General features: G+C 36.5%; 1 protein-coding gene across 2 annotated transcripts in view; it reads left to right on the plus strand.

Annotated features, from left to right (window-relative positions):
• ZNF654 (zinc finger protein 654) overlaps positions 1-23,049 on the plus strand; it is a 110,845-nt gene extending 87,796 nt beyond the window's left edge. The window contains exons 7-9 of one of the 2 annotated variants that reach the window (XM_070406033.1): positions 10,885-11,026; positions 15,520-17,863; positions 18,858-23,049. In XM_070406033.1, coding sequence (XP_070262134.1) covers positions 10,885-11,026; positions 15,520-17,863; positions 18,858-18,865 — 2,494 coding nt within the window. In that variant the 3' untranslated portion in view covers positions 18,866-23,049. The remainder of the gene's footprint in view (positions 1-10,884; positions 11,027-15,519; positions 17,864-18,857) is intronic. The other variant, XM_070406034.1, reaches the window with a different exon arrangement.
• Positions 23,050-25,603: the final 2,554 nt, after the last annotated feature.

Raw genomic sequence — 25,603 nt, forward strand, 5'->3', positions numbered from 1 at the left:
AGTTTGTGTATATTAATGGGGATTGCATTGAATCTGTAGATTGCTTTGTGTAGTATGGACATTTTAATGATGTTGATTCTGCCAATCCATGAACATGGTATGTTCTTCCATTTGTTTATGTCTTCCTCTATCTCTTTTTTCAATATCCTGAAGTTTTCCGAGTACAGGTCTTTACATCCTTAGTTAAGTTTATTCCTAGGTATCTTAATTTTTTTGGTGCAATGGTAAATGGGATTTTTTTTTTTTCGTTTCTCTTTCTGTGAGTTCATTATTGGTGTATAAAAAAGCCGTAGATTTCTGGGTGTTACTTTTGTATCCTGCTACATTGCCAAATTCATTTATTAAGTCTAGTAGTTTTTTGATGAAGTCTTTGGGGTTTTCTATGTATAGTATGTCATCTGTGAATAAGGACATTTTTACTTCTTTTCCAATTTGGATGCCTTTTATTTCTTCTTCTTGTCTGATTGCTGTGGCTAGCACTTCCAGTGCTATATCGAACAGGAGTGGTGAAAGTGGGCATCCCTGTCTTATTCCTGTTCTTGGGGAAATGTGTTTAGTTTTTGCCCTTGAGTATAATGTTGGCTGTAGGTTTGTCATATAAGGCTTTTATTATGTTGAGGTATGATCCCTCTATTCCCACTTTGCTGAGAGTTTTTATCAAGAAAGGGTGTTGGATTTTGTAAAATGCTTTTTCTGTATTGATTGATATGATTATGTGATTTTTGTCTCTGAGTTTCTTTATGTGATGTATCATATTTATTGGTTTGCGAATACTGTACCATCCTTGCATCCCTGGAATAAATCCCACTTGGTCATGGTGTATGATCTTTCTAATGTAATGCTGAATTCAATTTGCTAGAATTTTGTTGAGGATTTTAGCATTTTTATTCATCAATGATATTGGCCTGTAGTTCTCTTTTTTTGTGTGGTGTCTTTAACTGGTTTTGGGATTAGGGTAATGCTGGCTTCATAGGAAGAGCTTGGAAGTGTGCCTTCCTCTTGAATTTTTTGGAATAGTCTGAGGACGATAGGTTTTAGTTCTTTGAATGCTTGGTAGAACTCCCCTGTAAAGTAGTCCGCACCAGGGCTTTTGTTTGCTGGAAGATTTTGATCGCTGCTTCAATTTCTTTCATAGTTATCAGCCTATTCAGGTTTTTTGTTTCTTCCTGATTGAGTTTTGGGAGCTTGTATTTTTCTAAGAATATGTCCATCTCATCTAGGTTGTCCATTTTGTTGGAATAGAGTTGTTCAAAGTATTTTTTCATAACCGTTTGTATTTCTGTGGGATCGGTTGTTAGTTCACCTCTTTCATTTCTGATTTTGTTTATTTGGGTCCTCTCTCTTTGCTTCTTGGTGAGCCTGGCTAGAGGTTCATCAATCTTGTTTATCCTTTCAAAGAACCAGCTCTTGGTTTTGTTGATCTTTTGTATTGTTTTTTTGGTCTCTATGTCGTTTATCCTCGCTCTGATCTTTATTATTTCACTCCTTCTGCTTATGCTGGGCTTTTCTTGTTGCTCTCTTTCTAACTCTTTGAGTTGTATGTTTAGATAATTTATTACCATTGTTTCTTGTTTTTTTTAGATAGGCATGTAGAGCTATGAACTTCCCTCTCAAGACTGCTTTCACTGTGTCCCACAGATTTTGGATTGTTATGTTTTCATTGTCATTTGTTGCCATGATGCTTTTTACTTGTTCTTTGATCTCTTTGGTAACCCAATCATTGTTTAGTAGCATGCTATTTAGCCTCCAGGTGTTTGATTAATTGTTTTTATGGTAGTTGGTTTGTAGTTTTTTCCACTGTGATCTGAGAAGATGATTGATATGATTTCTAATTTCTTGAATTTGAAGAGACTTTGTCTGTGTCCCAATATGTGGTCTGTCTTTGAAAATGACCCATGTGCACTTGAGAAGAATGTACATTCTGTGGCTTTAGGGTGAAATGTTTTGAAGATGTCAATTAATTCCATCTGATCTAGTGAGTCATTTAGGATTGCTGTTTCTTTGCTGATTTTTTGTTAGAGGATTTGTCCAGTGGTGTTAGTGGGGTATTAAAGTCTCCTACTATGATTGTATTGCTGTCAATCTCTCCCTTGATATCCTCCAGAAGTTTTTGTATTTCGGTGCTCCTGTATTGGGTGCATATATGTTTACCCGAGTTATATCTTCTTGTTGAATTTCTCCCTTCAGTATTATGAAGTGGCCTTCCTTATTTCTTATTATGGCCTTCACTTTGAGGTCTAATTTGTCGGATATAAGTATTGCTACCCCAGCAATTTTTTCATTTGCATTCGCCTGAAAAACCTTTTTCCATCCCTTCACCATCAGTCTGTGTGAGTCCTTTGTTCTAAGCTGGGTTTCCTGTAGACAGAAGATATATGGAACATGTTTTCTTATCCACTCAGCTACCCTGTGTCTTTTGATTGGGGCATTTAATCCAAAATTATTAATGATAGGTATTTGTTTGTTGCCATTTTTATTCTTTATGTCTGTGTTCCTTCTTCCCTTCCTATTTCTTCTTTTTACAGAAGACCCTTTAGCATTTCTTGCATTGCTGGTTTGGTGGTAATAAACTCCCTTAGTCCTATTTTGTCTGTGAAGCTACTGATTTCACCCTCAATTTTGATTGATAGCCTTGCTGGATACGGTATTCTTGGATTCAGTCCCTTCCTTTGCATGACTTTTGTATATTTCATTCTATTCCCTTCTGGCCTGATGTGTTTCTGTTGAGAAATCAGTCGCTAGTCTGAAGGGGGATCCTTAGTAGGTAACTTTCTGTCTCTCTCTGGCATCCTTTAAGATTCTTTGTCGTTGGTGTTTGCCACTTTAATTATAATGTGTCTTGTGTCGGTCTTTTGGGGTTCTTCTTGTTTGGGACTCTGAGGTTCTTGGTTGTGTGAGTTTTTTCTTCCTTATATCAGGGAAGTTTTCTGTCATTATTTCTTCAAACAGGTTTTCTATTCCTTGCTCAGTTTCCTCTCCTTCTGGGACCCGTATCATGCAATTGTTGTTTCGTTTTGTATTGTCCCAAAGTTCCCTTATGCTCTCCTCCTGTTTTTTAAGTATTTTCCTAGATCAGTGATGGCGAACCTATGACATGCGTGTCAGAGGTGACACACGAACTCATTTTTTTGGTTGATTTTTCTTTGTTAAATGGCATTTAAATATATCAAATAAATACCAAAAATATAAATCTTTGTTTTACTATGGTTGCAAATATCAAAAAATTTCTATATGTGACACGGCACCAGAGTTAAGATAGGGTTTTCAAAATGCTGACATGCCAAGCTCAAAAGGTTCGCCATCACTGTCCTAGATGCTACTCTACTTGTGTATTTTTTCCAATCTTGTCTTCTAGCTCACTGATGTGGTCCACAGCTTCTCTAGTCTATTGTTGATGCTTTCTATTGAGTTCTTTATTGCAGCGATATCATTTTTCATTTCTTCTTGGTTCTTACACATGTTGTGAAATTTGTCATCCATCCTTTTTAGCGACCTTATGACCATTGCTTTGAATTCTTTTTGACATATTGCTTGCCTCCATTTCAGGTACTTCCTTTTCTGGTGATTCCTCCTTTTCTTTCGTATGTGGGCTGTTTCTTTGTCTCCCCATGATAGCTCCTCTCTGGATGTCTGGTTATGTAGTTCTCTCTGTCCTGCATTGAATTAAATGCAAAAACTACAACACAATAAGACACAATGCACAGGGCACCAAAGACAAATGTATTCATGATACTAATAAATCCAAATAAAGGTGTCCACCAGAGATAAGAGAATGAGGGGATAGAAAAGAGTGCAGAAATGATATTGAGGAAAGGAGAAAATGTAAGAGAGAAAAGAAAGAGAAGAAAAAAGGACGGGGAAAAATATATACATATGGGGAGAAAACTTCAATAAAACAACTAATCCAAAAAAATGCAAACAACAAACACCCAGAGATGAATGCAAACTATATACAACAACTAATCCAAAATATGTAAACTACAAATCTCCAAACAACAAACATCCAGATGAATCTGTGGAAGCAGAGCTTATTTCCAGAAGGTAAGGTCAAGGAATTTAATGAATGGGGAAATAGCCACAATTCAGTACAGAGGAGGTAGATAGAGAATGAGTGTATAAGAAAAAAAGTAGAAAACTAAATACAAAAAAAGAAAAAAATGTATATTAAAGTATATATACACACACTATACACACACACACACACACACACACTTTTCCCCTTCTTTAATCTATTTATGTATTCATTTACTATTGGAAAAGGAGAATAGAGAGTAGATAGGCCTGAGTTTGTGATTGGAATTTGTTAAGCTATTAGTAGAAAAGGAGAATCATCGAGGTGAGGAAAAACAGAAGTTAAAAAAAAAAAAAAGGAAAAGAGAAAAAAACAAACAAGCAATCAAATTCAAATTAATCAACAATTAAACAACACCAAGACAGATAGAAAAAGGCAAAAGAAAAAAAAAGGAAGAGAAAAAAATTTGGATAGTGAAGAAAGAGAAGACAAAAGTGTGTATTGACTTGGAGCAGAGGAGCAGAAATTAGATACATGAGTAAGATCAATTTTTAACAGGGAGTAAAGAGAGAGGATAGAGAAAAACTAAAACAGGAACAAGGTAAGAGAAACAGGTCAAAAGGGGGAAGTGAGCAGGAGAGTGTTAACATAAAGGAAAAATTGAGGTAGAGTAAAATAATGCTAAAGGAAAAATAAAAATAGAATGTAGAACACTAATCCCAAAATAAGATAAAGAAAAAATAAAACTAAAAAAAGGTAAAATACTAGTAATAATAATAATTAAAAATAAAAAATGTAATGTAAAAGGTAAAATTAAGTGAGAAAAAGAAAAATTTATTTTCTCAAGTAAAAGATAAAAAGTAAAAGTGTGAAGTAGTGAAGGTCATACAATTCTCTACTGTTCTGCTTGGCAGGTCTGTTTCCTGTCAGGTAGACAGCACAGTATTGAAGTTCCCTGTGCTCCACCGCTCCTCTGTGTCATAAGCAGTCTGTTTTCAAGCAATCCGGTTTCTTTGTTTCTCAGCCTACCTTTAGTTGTATTTACACAAGAGTCAATTTCTGATACAACCCCTGGGTGGCAGTGTTTCTGTATTGATATCTGGTGATAAAAGTCCTCTCCCCTACCCAGTGGTTAGATTTCTTCCCCTGCAGCACTCACTACTGGGTTGGGGATATAGACTGCCCTAGAACTGGTTTTCTGCTCTTCTCTCCCCACTCTGAACCCCACCCAGGTTCCACAAAAACAGCTTTCCCCTGCAGTCTCAGTGTTTTTTAATTGGATGATCCTATATACTGGACTTAGCAATCAAAAGCAAGGATTTAAAAAGAAAAAGAAGAAGAAAAAAGCCACAGGATGCACACAGACTCGCCTCTTTTTTCCCTGGCACTCGGCAGCCTGTATACTGATAGAACTTCAGGCTGCCTTTCTGGGCCTCATCCCTGCTGTGGGTTAATTTCTACAGTCCCCTTCTTCCAGTAGCCCTGTGGACCCCCTTCCACATTCGAGGGGTACACTGACCCCAACAGCCATGGGTTTTGTGGGGCGTAGTCTTCCTCTGAAACTCTATTTCCCGCTAGGTGCGTTTTGCACACGTTTCTCCCTCCAGCCTGGATCCCACCTCTCACCTTTCCCTCGGTGATATCTGACCTTTCTGTCCACCCATTGCCTCAACAGCTATATTTAATTCACCAATTCTGGTGGATGTAATCGATTCAGCTGTTCCTTCTATCTGCTCTGTGAGAAGGCGCAGGGCTCGTCCGCATATTCGCGCTGCTTTGTCTCCTCCTGGACAGACTTTCTAGGCGCCCGTGGTCGGAGAGGCTGGAGTTTTGGTTTTCCTGGGTTCGCAGCTGGTCCCTGGGAGTTGTGGTCGTAGGGTCCCGGGAGGTATCTGAGGTCTCCCCGGTTGAAGGTGAGGCTGGGCTTCAGATCACAGCCAGTCTCCCCTTCAAGATGACGTGGTCTCTGCCGCAGAGCCGGCTGCTCCAGGAGAGATTTCAGCAGCACTAGAGGCTGCCTGGTCAGGGGAGCCCCCTCGGCAGTCTCCAACAATTCCTTGGAATATAGCTGTCCCTCACTCACACATACAGACACTTCCCGCGCATCCACACTCTCCTTTCCTTCTCTCACTCACACACTATCTTGCAGCCTGCCAGCCCGTTGGCACCCATCTTGGATCCTCCTCCTCTATATTTCTTAATGCTGAGCTCCATTTCCCTTCTAAAAGTTGATTTTCATTGTAACTTGAAGAGCAGGAATCTTTCCATCCTATAAAGTCTCTGTTGTCTCTTTCATCTTGGCCTTCCCTAATAACTAGCTTACCCTTTATCTCCCCTCTTTAAGGAAAGAACCTGATCCATAGTCCAGTTTTGTTGTATCTCAAGCTAGTGGAATAAGCTACTAACCCTATTTCTCTTACCATTACTAAATAATAATAATAATAATAATAATAATAATAATAATAATATAGTAATAGCAGCTGCTAATAGTTGCCGAGTGCTTCCTATAATCTTTGCTGTAAATCTCATTTATTTCAACAACTTTATGGGGTAGATAATATTATACTCAAGACATTCAAGTAGTTGGTAATAAAGCCAGAATACAAACCAAGGTAGCCTGACTCACAGCCTCTGCTAGTAAACATTACTTATATAAGTGAGTCAAGTATGAAAAAAATAACTGTTATAAGGATGATTGTAGAACCTATTATAGCCTATTCTCTGCAACTAGATAACTTGATTATTTTATTAGTACTTGCTACCTGGTAAAAGTGCCAAATTGGTGCTGTGTTTTCTAAAGGACCTTATGTTGGAAGAAAAAAAAAATAAGTAAGCCTCATTAAAATATTCCCTTTGGTCTTCACAAAGACTACTAGTGGTTTTTTATTCGTGTTTTCCTTCAAAACCCAGTGTACACTTAAAACCTAAGACTCCTTTTGTAAATTCAGCCAGAATGGAGCTTTGTAACCATATTCTAGTATTTCTGCTTTGCCTGCTAGAAAGCAAAAATCCATATTGGTAGCTCTCTCCTGGCAAATTTATCAAGGTCTTAGTATTACATTTTGTTTACAAAGTTTCCTTCTGAGTTAACAGAAACAAAGAGATATCTCTCTTCAAAAAGAGAAAAAAATAATAATATTGTGCCTTGAGAATGTCTCTCTAAGGAGTCTTAAATTATTTTTTGGAATAAGTTGGAGAATATATACATTTCTATAATATTAAACATTCATTTGTATAATATTGAATGAAATACTTTCCCAAAATTTCCAAATACCATTTTTTGTCTTTAAATCTGTTTCAGAGAAACGCCACATCTTTTTAAACACTTCCTTCCATCCATATTCCTCTGTTCATAATATGCCCCTTACTCGGAATGTCCACCATCATCTTTTATCTCATTCCATGTCTACATTTTCCTTTAATATATTTCCTCAAGAGGCTTCTTCTAAATGTGTTTAACATTTAGGAATACAATTTTTTTCAGATCATTAACAAATATTTAGTGAACAAATTTCATTGCTTGGTATATTAAGATTATAAAGACAAGGAAAGAATACAGGAAATTAGTGATTTATTAAACATCAGTATATACCAGACATATTACCGAGGTGTTTTCACTTATCTCTTAATTCTTTTTATGTATAAGAAAACTTATACATAAAGTGGATTAAAGAGATGAAAATCGCACAGCTAGTAACAAAGTGAGGTTGGAATTAAACTAGTCAATCTTCAAATGATAGCATCCTAACTAGTTTAGGGAAAATATAGTATAGGCCAGGGGTGGGCAACCTTTTTGTGAGTGCGTGCCAAAACCAGCAAAATCTCTGACTCAAAATCTTCTGCGTGCCAACCCTAATTTTTTGAGAACATGTTACGCCTACTTGATATCTCTTAAGGTGTACGTATGTGAAGAACCTTGAAGAAATAATAAAATTCATTCGAGTGACAAAAACACAGTATATGAAGATGAAAAATACATTTATTTTTTAATGTATACATGTACACTGATAGTCCGACAGAAAATTTTATGACTCCGTTTGATATTATCAGTGGGACTTTTGCTGCTGCATCACTGATGACAGAGATTTTACAACAGGTTTATATTTCGTGACCTTCAGAGATATGCACGAGCTACTACTTTCATCCATCAGGCTACTCCTATTATGAGACTTAACAAAATTCATCACTGAGAACAAAGATTCACAAGCGTATGTGGATGAAAACATGGAGAGTAACGCTGTTGCAAAGTTTTGTAAACAGAAAAAATTTTCTGGGATGGCATTCCAAGTCCTCAATAGTTCGTTTTTGACACTATTGAAATTGCTCTTCCCCTCTCTCATCAATCCATGTCTATGGTCTTTAAGATAACTTGTATGTAAAATTATTTATTTATCTAAGATGCACCTACACTGAATTTATCTGAAAAATAAAAAAGTCGATATTAAGAAAAAAATTGTAAATGGAAGATTATAAGAGAGGGTTTCGCGTGCCAGCAAAAGTTACTGGCGTGCCATGTTTGGCGTGCCAGGTGTTGCCCACCCCTGGTATAGGCATACCTCGGAGACACTGCAGGTTTGATTCTAGCCATCACAATACAGTGAGCATTGCAATAAAGTAAGTCACAATCTTTTATTTGTGGAGGGTCTTCAATTGGTGAAAAGCGTAACATCTGTCAATTGCAGTGAAACAAAGTGCAAAAAAATGAGATATGCCTGTATTTATTGGAAAGATGCTGAGGTATGACATCAGCCACAAAAAGAACAGGGATATAGTTGGTCCTCAAAAGCGAAGTGCTACCAGGGACACTGAGATTGCTAGGTTTTTTTTTAAAAAAAATTGTTTCTCTTTTGTGCCATTTGGTTCCAGTCTCTCTTATTGCAGACCAAAAGAAATGCCAGCAGTCCCAAGGCTTCATAGTTTAGACTTGAGAACATTCCAGAGTTGAAAATTCAGTTTTCTATTCCTGAATTAATATCTTAAGGAGGTTGAGGAAGGACACATAGGAGACATAGCCACTGGGGTTCCAATCTTGTATATTAGGGTTATTGCCAGAAAAAGGTGGCTCAGTGTAAATTGGGTAATACCATGCCAGGTAGCGTATATTGATATTTAGGTCTCTCTATTTCCAAACTCACATTTTTGCCAATACTTTAATACAATATATCACTGAGAAGATTTATAATGTATTAGTAGTTGCAGAAATAGGACCTATAGAATATAAGCAAGGAAGTACATGAAAAGCATGAAATAGTAAAAGGGATATAATATGTTCTGAATTATCACTTTAGGATCTTCATGAAGGCTTTCATGAAGATGCATTTGATGTGGATGTTGAAAGATAAGCTCATTTTAGAAATAAATACTTTCCAAGTAGAGTATTCAATATAAACAAAAGTGAGAATAAATGAAGCAAAGTAACTGTGAGGAGACCAATCTAGAAGAGTGCCCAGGATTCAAATCCTGATGCTTCTGATTATAAAACCAATGTTTCCATTGCACTTGACATTAAACAGTGTATAGAATAAGCACTAAATAAAATGCTCTGGAAGGTGCAGACAGATCAGTTTAGCAGCCCTATAGAATTACATGTGTACAATTAAAGGGCCTAAGGTAGTAGCATTAAGAAAAAATGGTATGGCTTTGAGAAAAAAAATGTAATCGAAATGTAAAGACTGTGAAAAATAAACAGAACAAGTAGATTAGAGGAATGTTTAGTGTTACTGACTGATCTAGGAAAAGATCTTTTACAGGGATATTATTTGTTCTGACAGGGTTAAGGCGATAGAGAGCAATCTTAATTGAAATATACTGAGACATAAAAAATGGTAGAAAGTCAGAACTAGAGATTTGGGAGCAAGGTGTGAAACTTAGTGAGCTTTCAAAGGACTACATGTGCAAAAAAAAAAAAAAATGTGAGTGGTGGACTAAAACTTATGAATACCCACACAGTTAGTATGAAATAGAGGTGATATTTTGGTTTTACTGCTAATGTTACTTGCCATCATTTTCTGTTTTGTGTTTTCTGTATGGTCTCTCTAAGTAGACTATGCACACCTTCAAGCTGCCATTAGATTTAATAGTTGTATATGCTGGGATCAAAGTACATACTTAAAAACACATATTTTCATCAGTTATTTTAATACTTCTTAGATTATGATGCTCTATGTAACTTTAATGATATATTTTAAAGAATTCTAATTTATTAAAATGTGATACCCAAATATATCAATTACTGGCATATCTTATGATTTCCTTTGCCTCAAAACCCACTACTTCATCTAATAACCTTGGCCATATGTTACAAAAGACTACCTGTGAAACACTTTAAATGGTCCCTAGCTTGTCTATATTGAAGGTTCTGTGTGTTAATGGAAGAGCAGATAGATCATTTCAGAATTAGTAGTATAATATACTTATACTTTTAATGTGTAGTATTTTTGATATCTTAATAGGTTGAAAATTAAAAATGTGAACCATGTATTTGCAGACAGTCTTATAGCACTGATTGCTAAATTTGCAAACAGGTTATTAATTAATGGCCACAGTTTATTCTTTTAAGTATCATAATATTGGTACACTGGAATTAGAATTTGTTTTGATCAAGTACTAGAGATACCTTAGGTTTGTCAGCATATGATTGAAATTCATTCCTTACCACTGCAAAATCACAGTTTCTGTTCTCCCCTTACCCCACTCCACCTCTAAGTTTTTATTAGTTTCATATAGGTAGAAGTAGCATGGGGCTTAACATAATATCCATTTATACCCACTTTGTATACATCTCAGGGCACTATAGACTCAGTGAAAGAGAACTAATGTCTGTATTTCAATAAACTGTATTTTTGATATTTCTCTTGTTTTCTCATTTACAGGGAGTTGATTTTCATATGGAGTAAACTTCAGCTTAAGTCTAATCCTTCAAAACAAGTTTTTGTAGATCAATGCTACCAGCTTTTAAGAACAGCAACTAATGTGAGAGTCATATTTCCTTTCATGAAAATCATTAAAGATGAGGTAAATAGGATATATTTACCCTTCATTTCAAATGAAATTTAAATGACAGTTCACTGAATCTTGAATGTCTTATGACAGAATTAATTTGATTATAAATATGAAGAGGAGATAATTAAATAAGTTTGTCACTTTTGTAGAGTTTTAACTAATTTGCAGGCGGACTTTATATATCTATAGGCAATACCTGCTCACTGTTTTAAAGAAATACAGTTCAGCCCTAGAAGGTTAGGCTCAGTGGATATAGCATTGGCCTGCAGACTGAAGGGAACCTGTGGACTGAAGGGTCCAGGGTTTGATTCTGGTCAAGGGCACATGCCTGGGTTGCAGGCTCGATCTCCAGTAGGGGGCGTGCAGGAACCAGCCAGTCAGATTCTCTCTCATCATTGATGTTTTTATCTCTCCCTTCTTCCTTCCTCTCTGAAATCAATAAAAATAAATTTTTTAAAAATACAGTTCATAGTTTTAAGTCTGGTGTTTAGGTGAAAAGAAACCATGAATACGAGGCATTTTTGAAACTTAAGGATACATGTTTAAAGTGTAAATCCATTATCTGTTTTTAAAAATAGTTCTAAAGCAAGTTTTTGATGGGTCACTTGCATGTGAGTACAATTCTACATGATTTATGTAGGCATGAAAATAGATCCTGCAAAATCCCTTAACTTTCCCCCTCAATTATTAACAATTTTGAATACAAAGATAGAAAAAATAAAGCTACCCTACTTTTTTGGGGGGGTTAATCCTCACCCGAGGATATATTTCCATTGATTTTAAGAGAGACTGGAAGAGAAGGGGAGAGACAGAGAGAGAGAAACATTGATGTGAGAGAGACATATTGCTTGGCTGCTTCCTGCTCATGCCCCGACCAGGGCTGGGGATTGAGCCTGCAACTGAGGCTGTGCCCTTGACCGAATTCAAACCCAGGACCCTTCAGTGCTCAGGCCAACACTCTATCCACTGAGTCAAACTGGCCAGAGCTACCCTATATTTTAACTAAATCTTTATGTGGGTTACTTTTAAATGTATAAGGAGGCATCCATTAAATAATATATATTTTTCTTACATATTTATGCATTTATCACATCACTCATTAGATGTATAACCATGTAGTGATCATATTTCCATGATATAAAGTTGGCAGCATTATATCAGAGGTATGTTTTGTTTCCTATTTATTTTGTTAACGGCTTTAATAGCTATGAAATGTCATTCAAATGCATCATTAAAGTTAACCTCTCTCCATACCAACAAAGAGGGAAAAAAAACCCAAACAAAGTATGCTATAGAATACTTACCAACATTCAAAGTGCATCAGAGTCACCTGTAAAACATTTCTAAAAATAAAGATGTATCTGTATTTTTTTACATAATTCTCATTTGCATAAAAAAATTGAGAGACTTTGTTAAAGAAAGTTTGTAATATAGGTGAAGTTCAGCCAGTTATCATAAAGCTTTCTTGTTTTCACAATTTTCACAAGTCTGGTCAACCTAAGAATACATTAAAAGAGGAAAAATTCTCAAAGATGAAATCAGTATTAAAAATGTGCTTAAGTTTTTACTGTCCTAAAAAGGTTTTTATTAATTGAATAGGGTCACTCACATGCCTCCATGCTATGAAAAGAGGCACAGACAATGCTGTATGAGTTCAGAAGGAGACATTACAGATGGCATATTTGAAAGGCTTCACAGAGGAAGATGCTTTCAGCTGTTTTGAATGATAGAGGAGGATAATACTAATATTTGTATTTTAGAGCACTTTTGCCTCATCTTATTATTTGTTTCTCACAACTGTCCAGTCTCATTAATAGTGTAGCAGAGAAACCTGGGGAAAGGGTGTAGGAGATGAAATTAATCAGAGGGACTGCAGGAGGTGGGGGTGGGTTTGCTGTTGGAACTTCAGCCTGTAAATATAATGGAATTGTTACAGAATTTCAGGTAAGGAAATGTCCTGTTCCCTTTTGTCCTTTTACAATGAAATTTTTAAACTTAGGCAACTGGGTACATTATAACTTCATTTGAAGAAAGAGGAGGAATTCTGTTTGGAAGCAGTGAATTTTGAATTTGTTCTATCTGGAAAATCTAGGTGGGAATATCTAATTGTAACAGACAATTAGCAAAAGGCAATTCTTTTTTAATTCAGAAAAGAATTTCAAGCTGGAAATGATGGATTGATAAGAAAGAACTAAATTCAGTGGAATAGATCTGATCCCATATACTCTGTAAACATTTACTCAAAGGTCACTATATGCCAACTTCTATGCTAACCATAGGAGGATATAAAAAATGAGATACTGTTTTATTTAGGAATTCAAAGTGATTTCTAGGAATTTAAGAATTCAAAGTCAGAAGCATGGGCACACACAGATTGTTATGAAACAATATATACATGCTTTTTAGAAATAAGTATAAGTTATTCTCAGTGGAAAGAATGGGGAATGTTTAACTCTACCCCAGGGCAGGGGCCAGAAAGAATGGTGAGAAAAACTTTCAGAGTAGAACTGATTCTCAAAGAATGAATCGGAGATGGGTAGGAATTTACCAACTAGATAAAGTGGGATTATGATGTGAAAGTTAAGGTCTGCTTGTGGAACTGTAAGTAGTTAAGCAGGGTTACATAGCATTTAAAGTAGCGGTCCTCAAACTTTTTAAACAGGGGGCCAGTTCACTGTCCCTCAGACCGTTGGAGGGCCGGACTATAGTTTAAAAAAAAAACTATGAACAAATTCCTATGCACACTGCACATATCTTATCTTGAAGTAAAAAAACAAAACAGGAACAAATACAATATTTGTATTTGCATGTGGCCCTCGGGCCGTAGTTTGAGGACCCCTGATTTAAAGGATTAAGAGGATGTGAGCATGGTAAGGTAGTCTTCCTCTCTGTCATCTATAATATACCATATGCAGGCAGAATGATGTACACATACACAGTTTTAAAGGCATCACTTTTGTACTTCTTTCTATTCAAACAAGCATTTTGATAACTCTAAATCATTAGCAGTGTTATTTATAGCTTGAATTAGCGTGGGCAGACAATAGATTCCCAAGTAAAAGCTTATGCAGTTATCTTTGAGAAGTAAAAATTTCAAAGCTTGAATAATTTGCAGATAACTTCCAGTAGGTTCATTATTCTGATACCTTATTAGATTTGGAAGGATTGTAATTGCCCTTTCCATGTGGCCTATAATTCTCCCCTTATTTGGATAATAATACTTAAGTAACAGAAGTAATATTATCCAGTGCAGCTTTATGAAAGAGTTTCCGTAAGCAGTTCTTTTTTTAAAAAAAGTCTAGTTATTTTTTAAGATCAAAATTTGACAAATGTGTTCAAATACATATAATGTAACCCTTCTGCCACAGAATGTGAGGTTAGTACATAAAATAAACAGAATCTAGATTTGTAAGAAACTTTACTCCTCATAAGTTTATGAAGCACTTTGTATTTTAAATCACCATAAGGTTATGAAGCATTTTGTATTATGATTAACTAGAGGCCCAGTGCACGAAATTCGTACACTTGGCAGGGCGGGGGGGTGTCAGCCTGTGCCCTCTTGCAGTCCGGGAGCCCTCAGGGGGTTGTCCAACTGATGGCTTGGGCCCGCTCCCTGTGGACTGTCAGTTGGAGATCCTCAGTGCTGCCATGGAGGCAGGAGAGGCTCCCGCCACCACCACTGCACTCGCCAGCCATCAGCCCGGCTTCTGGCTGAGCAGCGCTCCCCCTGTGGGAGCGCACTGACCACTAGGGGGCAGCTCCTGCATTGAGCGTTTGCCCTCTGGTGGTCAGTGCATGTCATAGCGACCGGTCATTCCACTGTTCGGTCGATTTGCATATTAGTCTTTTATTACATAGGACTAGAGGCCTGGTGCACGAATTCGTGCATCAGTGGGGTCCCTTGGCCTGGCCTGCAGGATTGGGCTGAAACCGGCTCTCTGACATACCCCAAGAGGTCCCAGATTGTGAGAGGGCACAGGCCAGGCCAAGGGACCCCACCGGTGCAAGATCAGGGCCGGGGAGGGATGTGGGAGGTTGGCCAGCCAGGGAGGGACACGGAAGGGCTCCAGGTCATGTCTGGCCCGTCTTGCTCAGTCCCAATTGGTCAGACCCCAGCAGCAAGCTAACCTACCAGTCGGAGCATCTGCCCCCTGGTGGCCAGTGCACGTCATAGCGAGTGGTTGAGCAGCCTTAGCATAATGTTAGCATATTACACTTTAATTGTTTGAATGGCTGACTGGACACTTAGCATATTAGGCTTTTATTATATAAGATAGGTCTTAACAAACTTAAAAATTAAATAAATTGGAAGTGAAAATGCTATCTTTTGCAAATTATTCTCAAGTTTAAAAAGATTTATTTACATATTACAAAAGATTTAACGCTACCCATTAAGGAAAATTGTACATTTGAAATACTGTGTTTAAAGATAAACTAGTTTGTGTAATATTTAAAAGGTATTTAGTAGTAATATATATATATATATATATTTTGTTTTTATTCAGGTTGAAGAAGAAGGCTTACAAATATGTGTTGAAATATGTGGTTGTGCTCTACAACTAGACCTTCATGATGATCCCAAAACTAAGTGTCTAATTTATAAAACAATTGCACATTTCTTGCCAAATGATTTGGAGATCCTCAGGATTTGTGCACTCTCAATATTTTTTCTTGAGCGCTCCTTGGAAGCTTATCACACCGTTGAAGAGCTTTACAAATGTCCAGATGAAGAATATAATGAAGGCACCAGTAGTGTTCAAAATCGTGTTCGTTTTGAATTACTTCCAATTTTGAAAAAGGGATTGTTTTTTGATCCTGAATTCTGGAACTTCGTAATGATTAAGAAAAACTGTGTAGCATTACTGAGTGATAAATCAGCAATCAAATTTCTAAATGAAAATACACTGGAAAATTCTATAGGTAATCTAAAAAAGACATTGGAACAGAAAGGTTTAGATGAAGGTGTTGACTCTTTTACAGATCAGAGCACTGGAGAGCTTGATCCTGATGATATATCTGGAGTACAACCTAAAGGCCATGTTAACACAAAGAAAAACCTTACTACTCTTAACACTTCTAAAGTAGACCACAGTGTCCCAAGGCATCGGTGTATGTTATGTAATAAGGAATTTCTAGGCGGTCACATTGTAAGGCATGCCCAGGCTCATCAGAAAAAGGGCAGTTTTTCCTGTGTTATATGTGGTAGGAAATTTAGAAACAGAGGACTTATGCAGAAGCATTTAAAAAATCATGTTAAAAAAATACAAAGACATCAAATTACTGTAGCTCAACAGGAGGATCAGGAAACTCCTGCTTTGGAAGAAATAAACTTTTCTAATTCTTCAATTTCATTTGAAAATGGAGATTTCGATAATAAAGATTTGGAAATACCGACTATTAATCCTTCCAATGATGGAAACGAAGCAGTCATCCCTGAGCATGTGGCTGAATTCACTGAAATTCCCATAAGTGTATCAGAAGATGTCATTGAAAACATTGAAAATGGCAGTCCTGACACTTATATAAATAATGTATTGGAACCTTTAACTGTATGTGAGGATGATTACGAGGAGGAAGATGATGAAGAAGGTGATTATGAAGAAGATGATTATGACCTGAATCAAGAAACTCCAGCACTTCACAAAATTAATGGAACTTTGTGCCATCCAAAAGACATATATGATATAGATCAAAAAGGAAACTTTAAGTGCCCTGCTCTTGGTTGTGTTAGGATATTTAAAAGAATTGGATTTCTCAATAAACATGCAAGGACTGCACATCCAACTGACTTAAATGTGCGGCAAACGGTAATGAAGTGGAGCAAAGGAAAATGCAAATTTTGTCAAAGGCAGTTTGAAGATTCTCAGCATTTTATAGATCACCTTAATAGACACAGCTATCCAAATGTGTACTTTTGTTTGCATTTTAATTGCAATGAGTCGTTTAAGCTGCCATTCCAGCTTGCTCAGCACACAAAAAGTCACAGGATATTTCAGGCCCAGTGTAGTTTTCCAGAATGCCATGAGCTTTTTGAAGATCTTCCTTTGTTATATGAACATGAAGCTCAGCACTATTTAAGTAAAACACCAGAATCGTCTGCACAACCAAGAGAAGCAATTGCTTGGGATGTTCTTACAGACTCAAATAACAGTTATCAGGAAAAAGACTCATCTAGTAATGAGAAACAAGCTATTAGCCTGCCAGTTTGTACTAGTAAATCAAGGAAAGATTCTACAGAACCAAAGACATGTATAGACAGTATGGAAAAGAAGACAGACAGTTTAGTTCAGAATGGAAATGAACATTCTGATGACACTGTTTCTGATATAAGCTTGACAGACCAAAAGATGCCTGACCTAGAGCCAAATTCTGAAAATAATTGTAGTATTATTGATTTAGTCAATGGACACGGTGGAATAGAACAGACATCTTTAGTTTCATCAGGTTCTGCTTTGAAAATTGATACAAATAGAATCAGAACAGAAAATGGTTCCATTTTACCCAATGTTGTATCACAAGAACACAGTACCCTGCCAGTATCTCAGGCACCATCCAAACCAAATCTGATGAGCGAACATACTTCATATGGCTTGATTTTATCAAAGCCATATGTCAGACCATTGCCTCCCAGTTACCTTGATGAACGGTACCTTAGTATGCCAAAACGCAGAAAATTTCTGACTGATAGAATAGATGCCTGTTCTGATCAAGATAACATTTGTAAAAAATCAGTGAAAAGATTAAGATGTGGCAAATGCCTGACCACCTACTGTAATGCAGAAGCACTTGAGGCTCACCGTGCACAAAAGAAATGTCAGGCACTCTTTGGATTTGATTCAGATGATGAAAGTAAGTCTTCTATCTTCTCAGTAGGTATATCTGTAGAAACAGAAAATGCCACAGGTCTTTAAAGTTAACATTTGTATAGCATCCTATATAATAAAAGCGTAACATGCAAATTGACAGGACTGTGGAACGTGGGGGGGCGGGGCAGGTGGCACCCGGCCAGCCAAGGCACGTGCCAGTGGGCAGAGGGAGGGAACGACGGTGGGGGGGTGGGGCGACCAGCAGCAGCAGAAGGGCGATAGGGGGGTCTGGCACCCTCTCCTGATCGGCCCATCAGGTCGCCTCCCGCAGAGGGAGGCTGGGCAGCGGCAGGGTGATGGGGGCAGCGGCGTCCCCTGTCCGGTCACCTCCTGCAGAGGGAGGCCAGACTGTGGCTCAGGGAGCAGGCCTGTGCCATCAGTAGGACATCCTCTGAGGACTCCCGGACTATGAGAGGGTGCAGGCCAGGCTGAGGGACCCCCCCACCCTCCAGTGCACTAATTTTCATGCACTGGTCCTCTAGTAGATAATAAAGCACTAAACTATACATTATTTCCTTTATACAACCATTATGAGGTGATGTCACTATTCCTGTTTGATAGATCAAACTCAAATTCACAAGTTAAGTAATTTGCATAGGCACAGGCCTATGAACTTGTGGGAGCCAGAACTTGTACACAGGTTTTCCATACTCTTTGATCATTTTCACTGTATTTGAAGCTTTTCTTCATTCTAGGTTTCATGTACTTAAGGTTCTAGAAACAAAGTAATTATGATGGAAGTGTTTTTCATCTGCATGCTGTATTATAATCCAAGTGAAACTGAGCCTCTTTACAAATACAATTTAAAAGAATCAGAAAATAAATGAAAGACAAAAATGAGCAGAAGAACTTGCCTGCCTTTTTACCACTATCAATATTCTTTCAATGTGTAAGGGTGTAAATAAACAGGAATCTGACTTATAGTTCCAGTTGAACATCTATAAAACTTGAATTAATAGACATGTTTTGTTTTACAGGTGCCTGATAAAAATGTATCAGAAAGATCTGTCGATCAAGCAGTAGTGTGGAAAAAGCACTACAAGAAAATGCATCATCAGTTTGCTATTTCCCTGACGGCCTTAATTTTAGAGTGGTCTAGGATTAGTTAAAGACAAAGCACATTGTCTAGAATGAACTCACAGAGATGTGCTAGTTCAGATTCCAAAAGGGTTATTACAAAACTCCCAAAGTACCAGTTATCCAGAAAACCACATTTAAAAAAAAAAGTTCATGAGATTAATAGCAGCACGTTCAGTTTCGCTTAAGTGAGAAACTTGTTCAGGCAACTAGTCAGAAAGAGAAACCAGCTATGGCCTTACAGAAAGGGAGTTAACCCATTTAAAAAGGGGGAGGGGTTGGTTTACAATAAACAACTTAAAGTATTCTACAAATGGGATGGTTTACTTGTCATGTATAATCAGATTTTGACCTCCCTTCTGACCAAACATGGCTTAAGGAATCACTACTAGGTTTATTATAATTTAGAAACTGATACATGAAAATAAAACTTGATTTATCACTGTTCTATCCATAAAAGATTGTAACTTGTTTCCAGATGATTGAATAGACAGGTCAAAGTTCAATGTATGGCATGCCAGTATTTAAAACTAAAAAAACAAAAGACAAAACAGTGCTTTGCTGGAACCTTCCACTTTCCATTTTTGTGATACCAATGAATTATAAAGGCAGCAGTGTCAATTCAATAGAAAAAGTACCATTGGTAACTTTGGGGATAGATGGGAGGAATTTTAAGACCATTAAAGGCTATCTAGTTGGTGGAAAACACTGAATTGCAAATTCCTCAATGTGAATAATGGTATAAGCACACTGGGATATTTCTATTTGTATATAGAGTAGTGTTGGGACATTGCTTGATGATTCATAGTAAGGTCCTTTAGACATTAATGTGAGTTATCTAAGTACAGTCCTATAAAAACTGGCTGTAAAAAATATGTAAGCTAAGAATCAGGTCAAGAACTCATTGGTTTTATTCATTTAGAATAGTTATAAAATAAGCCATACTACTCATGCTTTCTTATTTATTAGTGATAGATTTGGTCTGATTGATGATTTTTATATATATATGAAAGGAAATATTTACATAAAAATTTGCACAGCAAGAACACAGTAAGATATATTGATGCATTTATTTTCCTTGATGACCAGTAATTTTCCTAAGGAAGATTTTAACTTAATAAATTAATACAAAAAATGTTTTTAAAAATACCCTCTCAGATGTGTTCTACTTGTACATTCTCTAAAAGAGGAAGGCTAAAGACCTTTTATCTAATAATGTGTTAATCTATAGCAGGGATAAAATGAAAAATGCAAAGGCAAATTCTTCAAAAACTAGGCTAGTAATGTACCAATGTCAGCCAAATAAATATTCCACTATTCCAACTGACATTTTTGTTCAAAGCAGATAATCTGATCAGAGCCTACTATATCCATATATTTTGAATATTAAACTTTGGCATATTAAAGTTTCTTGAATGAAGTTACCAAGCAAGTGGAACATTTCTTCCAGGGCATCATCTAGACCAGTGATGGCGAACCTATGACACGCGTGTCAGAGGTGACACGCAAACTCATTTTTTTGGTTGATTTTTCTTTGTTAAATGGCATTTAAACATATAAAATAAATATAAAAAATATAAATCTTTGTTTTACTATGGTTGCAAATATCAAAAAATTTCTACGTGACATGGCACCAGAGTTAAGTTAGGGTTTTTCAAAATGCTGACACGCCGAGCTCAAAAGGTTCGCCATCACTGATCTAGACTATTGAATTAAGATTTCCAAGTCACAATAGATCATGGTAGGTCAGATATCTAAAAAATTTCCCAATTTTATTAGCTTAGTTATCATGTGCATTCACTACTATACAATTGACAGTCATAAATCCATTCCAATAAAATTTAGGTTTTTTGTTTTTTAATTTTATTTTTATTGTAGCCTACATTAGGCTGTGGAATTTACATTTAAATTGCATAAGTAAACACAAATCAGTTAGATTTTTTAATTCTTTAAGGTCAACTTAAAATCTTTTCCATACTCCCTGACACTAAAAATATAATACTTGAGATCTATTTCAGTTTAGTCTAAAATAATCGTGTAATTAAGTCTGTCTGGAAACTAGTTCATTTGGACAATAAAGTTATTTTTGAAATATAATTTCTGTTTCGTTTTCCAGAAGTTTAAAATTACCACTTAACATTTTTAACTCTTTACTTTTTTGTAAGTTGAAACTATCACATCTACAAATTATTTTCATTCATTTTGCAGTTCATACCAAGATGTTTTTAAATATATTGCATATGTTATTTTATGTCTTTGAAGTTTTATTTCTATTATGTTGCTAAGGGAAAAACTTTGGGAGATTGATCAAATCGGTTTATACATAAATCAAGGAATGTCTTATAAAATTCTATTTGAACACACTGTTCTCACTCTTTATATATTTCTCAGATAATTGTTATTGAAAGAATGTGTACATTTTATGTATGTTTTATAAAACACAAACTTATGTCCTTTTGCTTGTAGAGGATGTATAAACTTCCAACAATTCTAGTTTGGGATCCAGAAGAAAAGGAAGCTTTCTTCCTCAATTTATTCTCTTTCTTTTTCACTCCTTCTGTTTTGAGGATATGTTTAACTTACATGGACCAAGTTTCAATCCTATGTTTTTAAATAAAAAAAAATTGCCTTCAAAACATTACATACTAACTTTCTATGTTTCAGTAAGGTCAAGAAAATAGCAAATCTGAATTTTTGCTGCTCAGATATTTTGGGAGAGGTAAAAAAGGAATCTCCGTGGACAAGGACACTGGTACTTTGGGCTTTAGCCATATTCGTTTTTTTAAACCACCAATTATATAATGAGTAGATAATTTATAACATTGAACTTGTGATTCTTCTGAAATCACACTTGGAGGTTCAGCCGTACTCCTTTTGTGTTTGGTTTAAACTGTTGTATGGATGAAAAACCTAAAAGGGATGATAGTGTTTATTTTTTAATTTATTTGGTACTGTAAAACACCTTTTCAGAATGACTAAATGCTGCATATGCATTTTGGAATTGTTAATATGTGAAAGATATTACAGTTTCAGCAAGAAAGGAATTTGTGCTTCCTTGTTGAACATTAAATTATTTTACTTTGCATTTTATAAGAGTACAAATTAAAACTGAGCCATTGAACTGCAATAAATCAACAATAGTGTCTCATTTCAAGAAGTTTTTTGTACTGTACATAGATTTGTTCAATAAAACATTGTTCTTATTGGTAATGAAGTGTTCATTTTTTTAAGCTGCTTTATTTTTTTAAAATATATTTTTATTGATTTCAGAGGGAAAGGGAGAGAGAGAGAGAGAAACATCAATGATGAGAATCATTGATCAGCTGCCTCCTGCACGCCCTCTACTAGGGATCAAGCCTGAAATCAGGGCATGTGTACTGACCAGGAATCGAACCACAGAGTCACACCGGCTGGGCTGAAGTGTTCATTTTTGTGTAACACAACCCTTCAAAGGAAATAGGCTTAATATATATATTAAATAAGAAATTTCTATTATGTCTTATAAGAGAATGAGGTATTTCAGTTCATATCATGTTTAGATTATTGAGTGATTTTTTAAAAATATAGAAAAAATAAATATCTATAAGTTTAATTAAGTAGACCTTTTTAGAAATTATTTTAACTAATGTCCACATGCAGGAATTACACATTGATAGAATGCTGGTTACTGAAGTCATTTCAAGTAAATGGCTTCAGTGTGAGGTAGGTGGAAGACAACTATCAGAAGCAAGACTGGATGGATTTGTTTACGTTGGTAATTCTTCAAAGATGAAGAGCTTTTGCTGGAACTTAAAAACTGAAGTCATTTGGAAATAAGATGTAAACGAAAATTAACCACCTACAAAAACATTTCAATGGGAAAATATCTAAGCCAATTAATCTGTGTCTAAAAGTGAGGGCTCCTACATTTTTGGTTCACTAACAAAGGAAAACCCCCTCCACTTTGCTATAACTTGCAACTGAAAAAAAATGGGCCTGATGTAGGAAAAGGACCTCTTTAATGTGATGAGATAGTACTGCAAATGATAGAACATATACTGTGTTAAATACATTGTTTTGTACATGTTACAAATGTTATGCTTTGAAAAACACTATGAGAAAGTTATTAAAGCATAGAGTTGAGATCTAGAATTCTCAGTCTATGATTTATGAATATATGGTCTTAGACTATTAAATGAGGTATTTAGATAAAATTATTGGGGTTATCTACACTTTTCTGAAACTTGAGGAATTCTGAGAAGCAATCAAATATTACTAACTACCTTTCAAATAAATAGGTTGTTCTTCATAGCATAAGATCTATGCTGATTTCAAGACCCAACTGATAACAGAGACAAGTATTGGCTCTACATCAAGATTTGAAATGGAGGCAATCCAATAGTACATGGAATAAAAATTAAAAGTGCAAGAGAAGTTCATGCCTTATGGGTCCAACACACTGGAGAAGAAATGGCTTCTTGTTTTACTAAATTACTGTGTACAAACTATACGTGTAACCCCTAATTGTTAAAACAACAATAGATAAGAACACTGCTTTTTAAAATCAAGATTCAGAAAGGTTAAATAACTAAAGTCACATAGCTAATAAATAGGTGGAACTGAAAAGTCAGATGTGTCCTAAAACCATGCCATCCAGTTTCCATTCTGCCATGCTGTTTTCCCTACAAATACAGATAATGAGTGGATCTAATACATTCAAATGGAGAGGGCTCGACTTGCCTGAGGATCAGTGATTTCAGAGACAAAGGATGAGGTTGGCTACAGACAGCTATTTGATGTTTTATTCTCTTCTACCACAGTATGGTCGCCAATGGTCTCCAAAGCAGCAGAATCTCAGAACTTGTTAGAAATGCTAAATTTTGGTCAGGTGAGGGACCAATCTGTTTTTGAGAAGTCCTCCAGGTGATTGATACACACTAAGATTTGAAAACTGCAGACCTAAAGCAACAATGTTCTTCATTATTTCCCTAGAGGAGGTAAACTATGTTCCCTTAAATTCAGTCTTTTCAGAAGCTCAGTTTCCAGGAAATTTGAAGAAGTACTTAACCACTTTGGGGTGAATGGATATTTTAATAGTAAGACCTAATACCCCAAACCACTCTAATCAAGAAAACTTTTCTTTCCTCAAAACCATTCAGTAAGTGAAACTGCCAGAACATGATTTAATGGAAACAGCCCATAGAGGTGTGGGGATCAGGCTCAATTCCCGATAGGGGGTGTGTAGGAGGCAGTCAATCAATGTTATGCTTTGATATCTATGTTTCTCTCCCTCAAGATCAATTTTTTAAAAAATCTTAAAAAAAAAAAACAGCAAGGGAACCACTGCGACTAGACTGGAGTGAGAGTCAGAGAATAACTGGAAATGAAGAAAGAAAGGTAAAAATATAAAAGCCAAAGTCTATAATGACAGGCAAGGCTCTATCTAATACAGTAGCCACTAGCCACATGTGGCTATGAAAATATAATTAAAATTAAAACGTAAAATTGAGTTCCTCAGTTGTATTAGCCACATTACAAGAGCTCAAGAGCCACATGTGGCTGATGGTTATTGTATTGGACAAAACAGATATAGAACATTCACATCATCTTAGAAAGCACTTTGGACAGATGGTTCATTATCAGTGATCCTCAACTAAGGGTGGGGTCTTTTGTCTCCTAGGAAACACTCAGCAAGTTGGAGGCATTTTTGGTATCAGTAACTGGAGAGAGAAGATGCTACTGGCATCTAGTAGGTAGAAGCCAGGGATGCTGTTAAGCATCTTACAACACATAGGATAGCATCTACAATAAAGAATTATCCTGCTGGGGTCCAATCCCAGCAGGTCCAGGGGTCCCCAAAGGTGAGGACGGAGTCGGCAAAGAAGGAATGACATGGAGACAGCGTTCAGTTGATCAGCAGCCTAGCCAGGATCTCTAGCCAAGTTCTGGTCAGGATCTCCAGCGAAGTTCTGGTTAGGATCTCCAGCCAGGTGCTGTGTCCATGTTCTCTTGCTAGGTTCTCCATCCAGCTTCTCCAGCCAGGTTCTCCAGATTCTCCAGCCAGGTTCAGTCACCAGGTTCTTTAGCCAGGTTCTATCCAGGTTCTTTGGCCATGTTCTGTCTAGGTTCTCCAGTGAAGTTCTGTAGCCAGGTTCTGTCCAGGATCTTTTGCCATGTTCTCTGGCTAGGTTCTGGTTAGGATCTGACGAGGATCTGATGAGGATCTGATGTTTATTGTCTTGTTACATCCGTATTTATACCAGCCGATTTTAATCCTGTCAATTTCTATTACAAAGGTTAGGGCGTTTCTTATCTCCATTCTAGGGAGTAAAGATTATGTAGCTTAACTACCCGCCTGGCACTTAATTAAGGGGTTGTATCCCCTCCCTAACCTCAGGGAAAAATCCCCACCTGAGGAAACAACCTTTCTCAGAGAGGTGACCTTGGTTAAAACACATGGCACTAAGGAGAGCAAACATATTAAGAACAATATGCTATATATGCCAGGTCCCTTGAAACATATGCTGTGCAGATGTTTCTTTCCTGCAGCGACTGTGTCAAGCAGCAAGGATGGACCGGCTTCCGGCAAATTTATCCTACCCCAAAACTCCGGGGTTGAGAAACACTGCTCTGGATCAATCGTGACTACAACTCTAACTTCACTTAC

Source organism: Myotis yumanensis, unplaced genomic scaffold (genome assembly GCF_028538775.1).
Source record: "Myotis yumanensis isolate MYYU_CA2020_CCGP unplaced genomic scaffold, mMyoYum1.0.hap1 SCAF_2, whole genome shotgun sequence".
Lineage (NCBI taxonomy): Eukaryota > Metazoa > Chordata > Mammalia > Chiroptera > Vespertilionidae > Myotis > Myotis yumanensis.